General features: G+C 36.8%; 1 protein-coding gene across 6 annotated transcripts in view; it reads left to right on the forward strand.

Moving 5' to 3' along the window:
* The window catches only part of LOC137408790 (G-protein coupled receptor-associated protein LMBRD2-like), a 31726-nt gene that overhangs the window by 10087 nt on the left and 5347 nt on the right, over positions 1–16292 (forward strand). For all 6 annotated transcript variants that reach the window (XM_068095380.1, XM_068095396.1, XM_068095400.1 and 3 more), the window contains 7 exons: positions 2614–2749; positions 7689–7856; positions 9378–9588; positions 9832–10026; positions 10795–10960; positions 11950–12131; positions 13288–13421. In XM_068095380.1, coding sequence (XP_067951481.1) covers positions 2614–2749; positions 7689–7856; positions 9378–9588; positions 9832–10026; positions 10795–10960; positions 11950–12131; positions 13288–13421 — 1192 coding nt within the window. The remainder of the gene's footprint in view (positions 1–2613; positions 2750–7688; positions 7857–9377; positions 9589–9831; positions 10027–10794; positions 10961–11949; positions 12132–13287; positions 13422–16292) is intronic.

A 16292-nucleotide genomic window follows, 5' to 3' on the forward strand; every position in this document is an offset into this window, starting at 1 on the left:
GTTATACAGCTATTTATTTTCTGTACTTTATCGGCACATCTGACGATCTCTCACGGCGAACTAGACTGCTAGGGTACTAATATATATAATAGAGACACGTCTATATGTTATACAGCTACTTATTCTCTGTACTTTATCGGCACATCTGACGATCTCTCACGACGAACTAGATTGCTAGGGTACTAATATATATAATAGAGACACGTCTATATGTTATACAGCTACGTATTTTCTGTACTTTATCAGCACACCTGACGATCTCTCGCGGCGAACTAGACTGCTAGGGTACTAGTATATATAATAGAGATACCTCTATATGTTATACAGCTACTTATTCTCTGTACTTTATCGGCACATCTGACGATCTCTCACGACGACCTAGACTGCTAGGGTACTAATATATATAATAGAGACACGTCTATATATTATACAGCTACGTATTTTCTGTGCTTTATCAGCACACCTGACGATCTCTCGCGGCGAACTAGACTGCTAGGGTACTAGTATATATAATAGAGATACCTCTATATGTTATACAGCTACTTATTCTCTGTACTTTATCGGCACATCTGACGATCTCTCACGACGAACTAGACTGCTAGGGTACTAGTATATATAATAGAGATACCTCTATATGTTATACAGCTACTTATTTTCTGTACTTTATCGGCACATCTGACGATCTCTCACGGCGAACTAGACTGCTAGGGTACTAGTATATATAATAGAGATACCTCTATATGTTATACAGCTACTTATTCTCTGTACTTTATCGGCACATCTGACGATCTCTCACGGCGAACTAGACTGCTAGGGTACTAGTATATATAATAGAGATACCTCTATATGTTATACAGCTACTTATTTTCTGTACTTTATCGGCACATCTGACGATCTCTCACGGCGAACTAGACTGCTAGGGTACTAGTATATATAATAGAGATACCTCTATATGTTATACAGCTACTTATTTTCTGTACTTTATCGGCACATCTGACGATCTCTCACGGCGAACTAGACTGCTAGGGTACTAATATATATAATAAAGACACGTCTATACACTGCTAGGGTACTAGCATATTTAATAGAGATATGCATATATTTTTTTCTCCCAAGTTTTCTCTCCGTTTTTTCTCCCAAGTGCAGCAAGAGTGAAAACGATCTTTTTTAATGCTAACTATGGAACTCTCATTATTCAAATCGAATTTGAGAACCTGTTGCTTTATTGATGCTTTATGTTATATGGAATTTCTTACGTAACGAAGAAAAAAATTAAAAAAGCAAAAACATGCTTCAGCTTGCTTTTCATCTTAATAAAGGAGTATTCTATCTTGGCTCTTTTTCCATTAAAGGTTTACTTGCAACAAAATTCACATTACAGCTATTGCGTATCAAAAGATTTACCATGTCTTACTCTGTTGTGTTGTAGGTGCCAAATATGTGGAAATGTGATTACAAGCTCTTAAAAGCTCAAAAACGAACAGTTAATCGCAGCCATCACGATATTGCTGTAGATTAGCATCTCTTTCCAGAACGGCTCAAATGGGATGTAACTAAACAAGATGGCTTCTGTTTACACTTTCATGCAACCTCATTCGTCGAAATATTTTCACAAATATACTTCTCGCATTCAATAAAATCATGTCTATTGTCTTTACGCTTTTGTTTCATCATCATTGTAATGCTGTCATTTTGAGCACTGATATTTCAAAACCCACTGTAAAAATTTGTTTGATTTTTTAATTTTAGCTCGAAGAGGTGCATATCATCCTCTGATAAACATGATGAGCCTGTTGGTCACCTGTGATAATCAAAAAATGCTGCAGAAGTTATTCGCACTTTTTGGCAGGAAGTATGGGTAGCATGATCAGATTACGAATAGACCAAGCCGAAACCAATTTGTAAAATAGCAAGCATCTATATTTGATACGGGCTTTTCGGTAAAATCTGAAGTGTTTGTCATAAACTAGTGCTACGAGACGTTTTATATTGAGCCTTTTATTGGCCTTTCAATTCACTTGATAACATCACGTGTCAGAACAATTGCTTGAGTACATCAGAGAATAAATTGATTCCAACCTACGGCGTTTTCGTGATGGCTGCGATTAACTGTTCGTTTATGAGCTTTTAAGAGCTTGTAATCACATCTCCACATATTTTGCACTTACAACACAGCAGAGTAACACATGGTGAATCTTTGATACCAAATAACTGTATTTGTGAATTTTGTTGCGAGTCAACCTTTAACAAACACGTTCCTTCAATCACGATTACTAATGACAAATGACATATATAGGTCGTAATAAAATTCCTTGCAAAATGAAGATTAAAGGGCATGCAGTTTTTTCTCACATGGTTTGTTCATTCCGTCACTTGTCAGATAGTTAGTACACACGGAGAGACAGACACAAATTCTTTTTATGTGACACACTCAGCCGTTGGCTTACTTGATGCGCTACTATGCAGTAATAATATATTACATATTGCATGCTATGCAGAAATGCTTGCTGTTAAAATTATTACACTAGTACTATTAGTATAGTAGTATATATATTAATATATAACTAGTATATAGTACTAGTATATATATAATAACTATATTTACTCTAACAGAGATGAGTGTGGCAAAAAGGTCGATAGAGGTAGATGATGCCTCTTGCTCTTGTGTGGAGCCCTGGGTCAGCCTGCCCGATGTTGTACTGCGAGTATTCTGGAAGATTGTCTACTGGTCAGCCCAACTCCTTACATGGTGAGTGCACTTTAAATACATGTATCTCAGGTTTGTATTCTAAGTAGCTCGTGTTTTTGGTAAAATACAAAAAGGAAAAGTGGCTTGAAATTAGCCTCTAGTTTAAAGTTTCCATGTTTGACTGTAAATAAGGAAGAAAAGTTTCTAGTTCACATCTGGCTTTGTCTGGATTTAGCTGGTAAACTGGCCTTCGGTTTACATCTAGCTTTGTCTGGATTTAGCTGGTAAACTGGCCTTTTGCGTAAGGTTCAAGAAGCTTTTATCCTTTCTCTTCCCTTTTTTCTCCTGTTATAGGGTGTGTGAGTCACAGGTTGAGCGGTAGATGACTCTATTTTAGTCAGACGTAATTTTAACGCAAGAGCACAGTATAACGGGTCAAGGACAAACACTCTGTATTAGTGTTATAGCTGCGTGGCTGATAACATTAGCTGATAAATTCATTCAACTAGCTGAAAACTAGTTTTTTCATTTGAGATCTTTGTTTAAGTCAGCGCTGTCCTATTCGATTTCATTGCTGAACCCCCTATGACTGACAAGGGCAATCTCACACCTCTGGTTTTGGATGAAACAAACAAAAAGACTCAAAACATAAGGAAAAGAGCAGACATGTGCAGAATATATGAAAAAAAAAAGTTATTGGAAGGTCATTCTGAAAAGGGTTTGATGGTTTTTGACTTGTTTTGCCTCTTCTATGCTCTTATCTGAACGAAATGTTGTTCCTTGCAAGTGAAGTGCCTAGACCGTTTTCAGGATTTATGGCATTACGATATATATTTTGGATGTATAAAAGAGATGAAAATCCGTTCTCATCTAGGCAAATCATTGTGACCACAAGTACAGTTTCTTCACCTTCATGATTGGTTCTTGCCTCCCGAACAACAGCTCGCACCCCTAAGGGGTCTGAGCACTCCTAACCAGAAAGCCCTGGTGTAAGTTAAACTGGGATTAGTCACAAAAACAAATATGATTTGAGGGTATGATGCTATCAAGCCTATATTTTGCTGGTACATGTTGTTAAGGATTCCAAGCCAGCATCATTAGCCGCTCTGTGTCAGTGTGAACAATGTACTATTACTAAAAAATGTTTAACCTTGCTGTACCGAACATGTTCAATAGCAATACTTGCAAAACCTCACGTGTTGGGCTGAGCTGATAATATGAAAACAACCCAGTTTTATAATTATTATACACACTCACATGAAGTACTGCGTAGGCTGTAGTAGAGGTGGATAGTCTGCAGTATTGAATGTACTTTTATGGAAATGTCGTCCGATGAAGGCAAATATGAAGTTGTTTTTATGTAATGAAAACAATGAAAAAGTATTTTCTGTTTGTGAATTCCTTGTGCCACAGGCCTCAGTCCTAATCGATCTGTTAGCTTTTCACTGCCTCCACTACACAAGAGTTTAGTGATATATGCAATCAAAGTCTCTTCTAGTTAGTACTGCCTTGAAGAGTGATAAAATTGCATAAGCTCTGAGAAACCCTAAACATCAAATTGGCAAGGTTGGTCTGATTACATCATCCAATATGCATTATCATCTACTGCAGTTCCTGCGTAAGTAACACATTTTAAAATGGTTAGGATGAATGCGAGAGACCTGCAACTAATAAACATTTCCCCATATTATTGATTTGACATGCACAAGAACTGTGTTCATAAGATGAGACCGAGTGTTTCCTGATGAGAATAGCTGTTATTATGAGCAAGCATCTTTAAATGTGGTTTGTTTTTCTGTAGCAGCTATCATGTGTGACAACAATCTTGCTATATCGATGAAAGTCCTTTTATATAATAAAACTGTACATGATATCTCGCAGCCAATCAGATGGTCGTTAAGTGTGAGACTGCGTAGGAGCATATTTCTAATGTGAAGAATCTTGTCAGCGGAATACATGTTTGCCGACAAGATGTTTCCGTAGTTACACAACTGTATTTACTCAACTACAGTAGTTGAGTAATTACAGTAGTTGAGTAACTGCAGTAGTTGAGTAACTGCAGTAGTTGAGTAACTGCAGTAGTTGTGTAACTACAGTAGTTGAGTAACTACTGTAGTTACTCAACTACTGTAGTTACACAACTACTGCAGTTACTCAACTACTGCAGTTACTCAACTACAGCAGTTACTCAACTACTGTAGTTACTCAACTACTGTAGTTACTCAGCTACTGTAATTACACAAATCCAACTACATGTGTTATCATTTTCACCGCTCACTAAACAGATGAGCATTTATGTATTTTTCTCAATTAGATGTGCTGTCATAAGTAGCCATGTGCCATCAGCTGTCATAAGTATCCATGTGCCATCAGCTGTCATAAGTATCCATGTGCCATCAGCTGTCATAAGTATCCATGTGCCATCAGCTGTCATAAGTATCCATGTGCCATCAGCTGTCATAAGTAGCCATGTGCCATCAGCTGTCAGAAGTAGCCATGTGCCATCAGCTGTCATAAGTAGCCATGTGCCATCAGCTGTCATAAGTAGCCATGTGCCATCAGCTGTCATAAGTATCCGTGTGCCATCAGCTGTCATAAGTAGCCATGTGCCATCAGCTCTTTCGAATGCCTCTGCAAGTTTTACTCTGTTGAAAAAGATTTTGGTCATCTTGCTTTTTGTGTGGCTTTTCAATGTTTTTAAATAATTTTTAATAAAAACTCTATTTTCTTTCAATTAAAGTGCTCTTTCGGTATTGCTGTTTCTCTCAATGCTGCCTTCATTGTTGCCTTGACTATAGCGTACAGCTAAGGCATTTTGTAACCCCAGCGATTTTTGTTTAAGTGACGTCTTGTGCGGGTGAATATTGTCACTGCTTTTCAGTGAGAGTTTGATGGAGTGATTGTATTAAAGTGGTAAGGCTAATTATTTTTACAGCTCTGCTGTTATTATAGCAGAATCATTTTACTCAATCTATCTTACGGGCGCCTATGAGGCGCCCGTAACATGACTTATTCAGTGTATGGGCTTTCAGAAAATGCAGCTAGTATTTTACCAAAGTTGATGTTGCAGAAATAAATGAATGCTGTCAGTTAAAAAAGGCGTTTTTGGGTATTTTTAATAAATTATGATAAAGCACGAGTACATCGTTTGTTGCTTAAATTCTTGTTAAATTACATTACTGTCTATGCTTTTGAGAAGTTATGTTCCCATACACGTAGTCAAGGCTTTTCCTGATGACTGCCTAGCTTTAGAACTAATATAGACTTCACCTATAACCTAGCTTTTAGTCCAATACTCGCTCATCCTGCAAAAATACTAATTTCTGTGTGCCACCAGAACTCATATTTGCATTGCATGGATGATAGGTACCATTTTATGACAAAATTTATGAACAAAATAATTCAATACAGCCAGCTATAAGACTTTCTCGTATGTTTATAACATCTACAGGGATATTGATAATATAATGAATTTGAACTGTTGGTACAATCTGTGAGGAGCTTGTACAATCTGTGAGGAGTTTGTACAATCTGGGGAGTTTATACAATCTGTGGGGAGTTTGTGCATTCTGTGGTGTTGTAAAATACAAAATATAGGAGAGATTAAATTTTTTATGAGAATGTTTTAAAGTATTGGGATTGTTTAACATTCATCTTAATTTAGCTAATGTTGTGTAACTCCGTTCACAGAAACAGTCTTAATGTTCACTTGAGTTAAGCGGGCGGGAAAGTTGAACTAGGGCAAACATTTCCAGTTGTATAATATGACAGGCATACGCATCTTGTGCCAGAGTTCATGTTGCCGTTCTGTTAGTTTTTGCCAGTCATGGTTCCACACAGCATCCAGTGTAAACCAAATATATATGTACTGATTGCTGTAACCTTCCTACATGTCACTATAGTTCTCAGAGGCTACAGGCTTCTTAGCAAGCGCAAATAGTTATCCTTTGTTTACTTTATACTGCACTAAGTCCTGTTGATAAACTCTGTGACATTTAATTGAAGAGGCGTAGGAATATGTGTAGGAATTATCAGTGCGTGTACTGGAAATCTCAAGGTTCATCCTTCTTTTCCTATCAGTATATCTTTTTATATTGACTAAATGGTCACCATTGTTACTGAATGTATGAGTGGTAGTCGACTGCTGTAATAGGTTTAACGAGGGACAGAATTACTCCAAACTGTTAAACATGTCAGAAACCTTCAACTCCATGTTCCATTGGCTCTATTCCACGTTTCTAAGTCATAGCTTAACTTACAGTCAAACCTCAACATATTGAGTTAAATCCAATATTTGCTTTGTAGGTTGAAACTGTTGTATGTTGCAGCAGGTGTTCTTATAAAAATGCACTGTATTTTGTTTAATTTGTTCCAAAGTCCACAAAATAGTTACTATGCATTATGTAAAACTATGTAAAAAGTTGAATTTAATAATCTAAGTTACATGTAGAATGTAAGTTATTAAAGTAATAGTCAATACCAAGATGTTTATATTGTTACTTACCTTAGAGACACCTGAATGAAAGTGGTAGATTCAGCAATGTGTAAGTATGGTAGTGTAGAGATTGATAGAAATTTGCTATGTAATTTATTCAACTAATACGCTGGGAGTCCTCGACGTGAGAGGTTTTCATGTGTAATAACTATGTGCACAATTATTCTGTGATGGAGCAAGGCAATCGAGTGATGCAGTTGGTAGATCGCTTCACTTGAAATCTGAGTTTGATTCTTGTATGAGGCTATCTTTCTCAAAACACTCTCAATGTGGTTTCAGACAAGTGGACACGACTCTTATTGTAGTAAAGGTTAAAGCTAAATATACGTAGTTGAATTTTATTTAATTATTCAGTATAATTTACTTCTTTTACTAGTAATTTTATTTTATTTTTTTCAATTTTGGGTTAAAAAGTGTAATGGTAATGAGAATTTTCAGACATACGTTAGAAAGTTAAGTTGCCTAGACTTAACTTTGTGTAGACTTCCAAGTTGTTCTCTGTAGGTTGATACTGCCACTGATGCAGTCATATGCGAGTGCCGGAGAATTCTCAGTGCTTGGCAAGATGCGCTCCGCACTCATATCCAATGCTATCTACTATGCCACATACGCTGTCATCTTCTGCGTGTGTCTCATATATGTGGCTACTAGGCCCAACCTTTCTATTAACGCGTAAGTTTACTTCACGAGTTGTGTATATTCTGCCTGAGCATCTCTCTAGACATTTCTCTCTATAGCTCTCATATTCTCTCTTTGTAGTAGAGATGAGTCAATTTTTATTCTCCAAGTTAATATTCTATAAGTTTAGTCTACCATGTTTTTATAATCTGAATTAATATTCTCCAAGTTTAGTCTACCATGTTTTTATAATCTGAATTAATATTTTCCAAGTTTAGTCTGCCATGTTTTTATAATCTGAATTAATATTCTTCAAGTTTAGTCTACCATGTTTTTTATAATCTGAGTTAATATTCTTCAAGTTTAGTCTACCATGTTTTTATAATCTGAATTAATATTCTCCAAGTTTAGTCTGTCATGTTTTTATAATCTGAATTAATATTCTTCAAGTTTAGTCTACCATGTTTTTATAATCTGAGTTAATATTCTCCAAGTTTAGTCTACCATGTTTTTATAATCTGAGTTAATATTCTCCAAGTTTAGTCTGCCATGTTTTTATAATCTGAGTTAATATTCTCCAAGTTTAGTCTACCATGTTTTTATAATCTGAGTTAATATTCTCCAAGTTTAGTCTGCCATGTTTTTATAATCTGAGTTAATATTCTCCAAGTTTAGTTTACCATGTTTTTATAATCTGAGTTAATATTCCCTAAGTTTAGTCTGCCATGTTTTTATAATCTGAGTTAATAGTCCCTAAGTTTAGTCTGCCATGTTTTTATAATCTGAGTTAATAGTCCCTAAGTTTAGTCTGCCATGTTTTTATAATCTGAGTTAATATTCTATAAGTTTAGTCTGCCATGTTTTTATAATCTGAGTTAATAGTCCCTAAGTTTAGTCTGCCATGTTTTTATAATCTGAGTTAATAGTCCCTATGTTTAGTCTGCCATGTTTTTCCAATCTACTACTGCAATTTAGTGTTTGAACAAGCCAAACAGTTAAAATGAAGTAATGTTGTTACTGATAAGTTATGGCCTGGTTAGGTAAGAAAGATAGGCAGTGACAAGTATCATAGAATTCAGAGGCTGCTATTAGATCCATGTGTGAATTGGAATTCACACATGGATCAGATAGCATGTGTGCTGTGTCTAAGTTTTTCACTCATTCACTGGCATTGAAATGTCAGTGCAATGTCTATGACCTTAAAATTAACTCAAGGAAGTTTACTTTGGTTGCAGCATTTTATGCTGAAATTTTGATTTTAGTATTCATATAATGTATGTAATTTCTGTTTGGCATTATAGCAATATCTTATGTAATTCCATACCAGGAGGATGCCATTAGTATAGTTTTGCATAACTATTATTTGTTGATGATATAGGATATGTCACTCAGAAATCTGTTTCGTTTACGGGCCTTACATTTTACTCAGTCACTGCTGTAATATCGTTGAAAGTGGTTGGTAGTAATTGTCTTCTCTTTTCTCTCAAAAATATGACAACTCTATTTATTGGCATCAGCATCAATACTTTAGTAGATCAGTCAATCACAGGCGTTGGGATTCAACATTGGTTTTAGAGAAAATTTGAAAGTCATTGGAATCACAGCTAGCAACACTTGGGGTCTTTTTTTGCTGGTGCTTCTGTATGGCTACGGGTTGGTGGACATCCCCCGGGCTCTGTGGCAATCCTCCCACGCACACTACATGCTCAATCAGGTGTACTTCAAGATTGCCAAAATAAGTATGGAGCACTCTGAAGCTGAAGAGAAATTTGAAGACACTCTTGAGGTAAATCGGATTCTTGTATTTCAACTAGATTAGTTGTTGCTCTCTGATTTTGACAGCATGACTTGTAGTTGGAAAAGATTTCGAAAACATAAAGATAATTTATTTGATCATTTACATTGTGTGACTCTTGAATGCTGTATTTGTCTTTCATTGTAAAGCTATCAGATGCTTTTAATTTTCGGCAATCAGACAGCCTGATGGAAGCGTGTGTGCTGCTTCAATACATTCTCCCTGTTACTGTAGGAGGTGAGAAGGGCGGCGGAAGCAGTAAAATATAACCACCCTTACAGGAAATACGTGGACACTATACTTAAGAAGTGCCCAGACGAGTTTGTCAAGTCACTCAGGAGAAATGATGACTACGTGGAATATAATGAGTCAGACGTATCCATCCCAACAGAGAAGGCTCTTATCAAGATGCACCTAAACATCATATCTGTAAGGGAAACCATGCTAGTAACCATGGTGATTGCATTGATGTCCGCTACTGTTATTTGTGTTTGGTGCAGTTCTCTTGCATCTACAAACACTAGATACTAAAATACGCTTCTATACATTGACTGTGCTTCCTAGACTTGACTAGTGATGCATAGATAGTTAATAGACTTAACCCAAGGATGAAAGGTTTTTCTGTTGTTTATTTTTCTAATAATGTGTGCAATGAAGGATTCTGCGATGTATAGAAACACTTATCTTTGAGGATTTCAAGCAGTATCAATCTTCTAAAAGATTTGATGTTGTAATAGAGGGTTCATAGAGGTTCTTTATATTAATCTGTAATTGAAAATGTACAAATTGGATAACCTCAAAAGAGCATCATTGGCTCTTTATATCAATAGAGAGAAACAAGGAGGATTGGCTAACCCTTATGTAGGATACTTGACGGATTAAAAGCTTGTTTTCCTTTGTTTTCAGCGCAACTGTCGACTAAAATTTATCAAGCATATCTAGAGTTTATTTATTTATTGGCGAGTAACGAAGAACATTGTTTTTGTTGACGATCACCGATGCCAATAGAAAGTTATACATGCATACATACAAATCACGGACAGAATTGTTCTGAAATTAATGTTGCCAGGTATTATGGAAGACTAGGTAATAGAGAAGTCTAAAATACTCTTATTAAAATGTATCACATATTTAGTTAGGAATGAATGTTATGTTTTAAGTAGTGATTCCTGACCTCAACCTTTGTTTGTTGTCAAGGCATCAAGGAACTATGTTCGGACGCAGAGCCAAAAGAAGATGCTTATTCAGAAGGCCATGACACTTGAAGATGATATTGCAAATCAGAACTCTAGCAATAAATACTACAAGCGATCAGCTGGCAAATACAACGGCTATTTCAAAATCATATACAGTCCAAAGTTGGGTAGGTCGCATTTTGTGTCAGCTGTATTCTATAATAGTTTAGATGTTGTTGCCTGTCATTCACACACTTGTTTTCACCTGCCATCTACACACTTGTTGTTGCTTGCCATCCACACACTTGTGGTTGCTTGCCATCTGCTCACTTCTGAAAAACTGAATAAGGTCTTTGTTCAACAAGTCGATCGATGAATTCTGAAATTCATTGTAGAAGTCGTCAGATGGTGTCGCTACAGGTGGATTTATGTGGCATTTTCTAGATTTAAGTAAATGTTTAACATTCCAAATGTCCAAATATGTTTGTAAACAAATATTTTATCAATTTAGTATTTCCTATATAGTATACTTGGCTCATATCCGGTTGATTCTACAAACAGTTCTAAGGAAGAATGCTATTCATATAAGAATGGGCTGAACAAATTAATATACATGTACATAAAAAGTTCTCATAGCTGGCTATATTGAATAATGCTCTTTAGGCATCTGCCTATTTTGCTATAAACGCTGCCACAGTCATCTACGCAATGTAGATATAAGTCTTGTTGTGAACAACAGTTAATAAATATCAAAATTGAGTCACTGATGACCAACATTCATAGAGATTTTGCGCTAAACTTGCTGTCATGTTAAAGTGTCGATTAGCCTTTAAGCTGGGTAGTTGCAAGGAGAACCCTGTATACATGCATGGGAACAAACTTCTAAAATGCAATTTACTTGAGTTTGAAATGACATGCAGTGTGAAACAGGCTTCACTCGCAGTCTTGAAAATACAAAAAGCTATTTGATTCTCTATATCGCTGTACATTTTCTGTACCAAAATGTTGATAAAAGCCTATCTGATTCAACTAGTGTGATAATGATCATGCTTGAAAAATATCAGTGAACACGGATGCTTCTTAATGGTTGATTTAGGCCTACCATTTGTTTTTCACTTAATTGAGTTACTGGTACATGTTGCTTGGTGTTTAAGCCTACTCTTGCCGTGTTTTACAGAGTGGTGGTGGCGTATCACAATCAGACCCATCTTGCTCAAGTTAGCCTCAGTTGTGCTGGCCATCTTCTCCGTCATGGTTGTTTGGTCCGAGTGTGTATTCTTTGTGCCCCAACCCGTCTTATCATTGTTCGCTATATTCATCCGCCTCGGCAGCTCACACTTCACTAATGTCTCTATTGAGGTAGGTTTATTTTGAATGACAGAAATTATTACACGGTGAAATCCACTTAGGTTTGTTCACAGACTATATGATCATGAATGAGGCAGGTAAAGGTTTTTTCCTGTTTTTTCTTTAGTTTTATAACTGCAACAGGGTTTCTAGTTCATATTATTCTATTGCTGTTATTCTATGTTCTATTGTTCAGATGTTTTTGTATTTTTAACTTTCTGCAAACATCAGCATGTTTACTCATCTGTCTCTGAAAGTTCTGGAGGAATGTATGTTTTATAGCATTGTCACTTTTCTGTATTTTACTTTTGTTTCTTGCTATGTTTTTGCGAGACGATCACTTCCAGTAACGATCTTTTAACAGTGTGCGAGTCAATAGCTGTTGTTCTCTACCGCATAAAGGCTGGTCAAGAGATGGGTCTTTCTGAGAGCTTAAAGTTATTATGTAAAGTCTGAACTCGGTTTGCGACCACAATCTATTCTAGAGGCATGTTCGAAAAGCGAATTGCTTGAATTCTCAAACGATTCAATCACAATGAATTTAAATAATTTTGATTTGTTTCAAGCCTAGAAAATTCTTTCAAGTATTTTTACATTATTTTATACAACACACTTTAAAGTAAGAGAGAAGGTAATATATAAAGTATAAAAAATTTTCCATAACTACTTTACCATTAAAGAAGTTTAGGCTGGGTACTTTAGAGCCTTACCTGCTGCTGTAAAATTAGCTTGTGTGTTTTATTTTTATGCAAGATAAAGAGGTAATAATACACTATTTAGTATTTCATAACCACAACAAACACAAAGTGCTAAAGATACTGATAGCGAGATCATTAGTTGGGAATCAATTACATCATCAGATTGTTTCAGCTTATATTAGGGCGTCGGATGCGCAGTCGCAAGGTTTGTGTTTGAACTCCGAGTTGTTTCCGATTTGAAGCATTCAAAAACTGAGGTTATACCGAAGTCCAAACCTGCAGGGCAAACACTAAAGAGTGTATCATCCCTTTATGTCGCCATGTATAAATAGCATTAGTAGCTCGTCCAGCGTGGCCACTGGGCTTACCTACCAACTGCACTGTGGAAGGAATTTTGTTTAAAGTAGGATTATGAAAGTCTTCTAAAGGTGTGCTAGCCATTGGCTCATGCAAACTGTTTTCTGTTGCAGGTGATATCTATACTGGTGCTCGCTTATTTGTGTGTTTGTGCCTACCGCACCGTGTTTAAGATACGAGTATTCAATTACTACCATGTGGCTCCAGCCCACCAGACAGATGAAAACAGTCTTCTCTTCTCTGGCATGCAAGTATCGTCATTACTAGGGGTTATTACGGTCGCTACTTTTACAGAGGCTCTGACCCTGGCTATGTCTGCACATTCTGTAAAAATAATTACAAAACTGTTAAATTATTCCAGAACTGTTTATTTTCTCATGGAGTAACTTTGAATTAGGTAGAATACTGGTGCGGCAGCAGAAGTAAAAGTCAACAGCAGATGTATATTATTATTGTTACTAGTACCCCAGCAGTCTAGTGTGTTGTGGGTGATTGTCAGGAGTGCCGATGAAGCACAGTATATGCTATAACATGATTCTAAAATTGTTGATGGTAAACAATTAGAGCAGGTGGTAGCGTGTGGGGCAGCGACGCTGAATGTTGCTGGTTCGAATCCCATGTGATGTGATCTTTTCCCCAACCTCCAACTTTGTATATGGACGGACACTGCTTTTATTATACTAAAGATTAGCTGGATGCCCAGCATTGCACGGGTAATATAGTAATTATAATAATAGTAGTTATAATAATTGTAATAGTAATATAGTAATCCCGGACAAGCCCAATGGTTGAGTTTTGTTTTCTACTAGACTAATACCTGGCATTGCACGGGTAATAAAATAATTACCAAATGAAATTAAGTAAGTCACCTATTATGTTAGTAGTCTAAATCTTTACTAAAACAATAGCTGCAATGGGGGCTAGATTTATATTTGTTACGAGTAGAGATAATATGTGCTGAATAATATTCTCAAGCGCTTCAAGCGTGGGTAACCCTAAGGACTTAACCCTGAGAATATACTTTAATCGATGTAATGAATATGATCACAATCATTCACCACTATGGTCAGTTGAACGATTGTAGTGCAATAGTTTAGATTGCTGTCGTTCAGACCTGGGGGTCTGAAATCAGAGTTATCAGACCATTTGCAAATCTACATATTGCTATATTTTAATTGCTATAACTGGACACATAGACACTGGACATACGAGCGACAGACACTCACATTTATATATATACTAGACAAATGCCTGTGGTTACACGGGTAATAAAATAATTACCAAATGAATTTGAGTGTCACTTATTATGTTAGTAGTCTAAATCTTTACTAAAACAATAGCCGCGTTTGAAACCAATTTAATGAGTGTTACGTTACGCCTAACGATCAACTGTGTTAGTTAATAACCCCAAGCGCTTCAAGTGTGAGTACTTTATCTAATGTTTTAATGGGATCACAATCATCCATCGCTGCGATCAGTTGTACGACACAGTGTAGTTGTTTAGATCGCTGGTTTTCAGACCTGGAGTTACCGAGATCAAATCTTCTGCGAAGTGAATTTTTCTTGCTTGATTTTAATCACTATAACTGGACACAGGGATAACAGATAAAAAAGCCAACTAAAAGACCAACAAAAAGGCAAACACTGATATTTATATACATGTATATAGATTATAACAAAGATTATTATGCTGTTCCTCAAATATTGTAAAAGCCGAGCATTCAAAGCTTGCTATTGTAAACTGATCCTTTACTTTTTTTACTTTTCCTGTTGCGCGTCGCTACTGCAAATGCTCTTCATCCTGGTATAGGAATTATTGTTACCGTTAGTTCATGAGATTTAACACAAGAGCAATTGTAGTTGGATGCCCTTCATAACATCACCAATCGTCCTGATGTGACTCAAACGGCTGACCTACTGAACTAACCACTGACCTACTGAACTAACAACTGACCTACTGAACTAACCACTGACCTACTAAACTAACCGCTGACCTACTGAACTAATCGTTGACCTACTGAACCAACAACTGACCTACTAAACTAACCACTGACCTACTAAACTCACCACTGACCTACTGAACTAACCACTGACCTACTGAACTAACCACTGACCTACTAAACTAGCCACTGACCTACTGAACTAACCACTGACCTACTGAACTAACCACTGACCTACTGAACTAACAACTGACCTACTGAACTAACCACTGACCTACTGAACTAACCACTGACCTACTAAACTAACCGCTGACCTACTGAACTAACCTCTGACCTACTAAACTAACCACTGACCTACTGAACTAACCACTGACCTACTGAACTAACCACTGACCTACTGAACTAATCACTGACCTACTGAACTAACCACTGACCTACTGAACTAACCACTGACCTACTAAACTAACCGCTGACCTACTGAACTAACCTCTGACCTACTAAACTAACCACTGACCTACTGAACTAACCACTGACCTACTGAACTAACCACTGACCTACTGAACTAATCACTGACCTACTGAACTAACCACTGACCTACTGAACTAACCGCTGACCTACTGAACTAATCACTGACCTACTGAACTAACAACTGACCTACTGAACTAACCACTGACCTACTAAACTAACCACTGACTTACTGAACTGACCTATTGAACTAACAACTGACCTACTGAACTAACCACTGACCTACTGAACTAATCGCTGACCTACTAAACTAGCCACTGATCTACTAAACTAACCACTGACCTACTAAACTAATCGCTGACCTACTAAACTAGCCACTGATCTACTAAACTAACCACTGACCTACTAAACTAATCGCTGACCTACTAAACTAGCCACTGATCTACTAAACTAACCACTGACCTACTGAACTAACCTCTGACCTACTGAACTAACCTCTGACCTACTGAACTAACCACTGACCTACTGAACTAACCGCTGACCTACTAAACTAACCACTGACCTACTGAACTAACCTCTGACCTACTGAACTAACCACTGACCTACTGAACTAACCGCTGACCTACTAAACTAACCACTGACCTACTGAACTAACCACTGATCTACTGAACTAACCGCTGACCTACTGGACTAACCCCTGACCTACTGGACTA

Source organism: Watersipora subatra, chromosome 1, assembly GCF_963576615.1.
Source record: "Watersipora subatra chromosome 1, tzWatSuba1.1, whole genome shotgun sequence".
In the NCBI taxonomy this organism is placed as follows: domain Eukaryota; kingdom Metazoa; phylum Bryozoa; class Gymnolaemata; order Cheilostomatida; family Watersiporidae; genus Watersipora; species Watersipora subatra.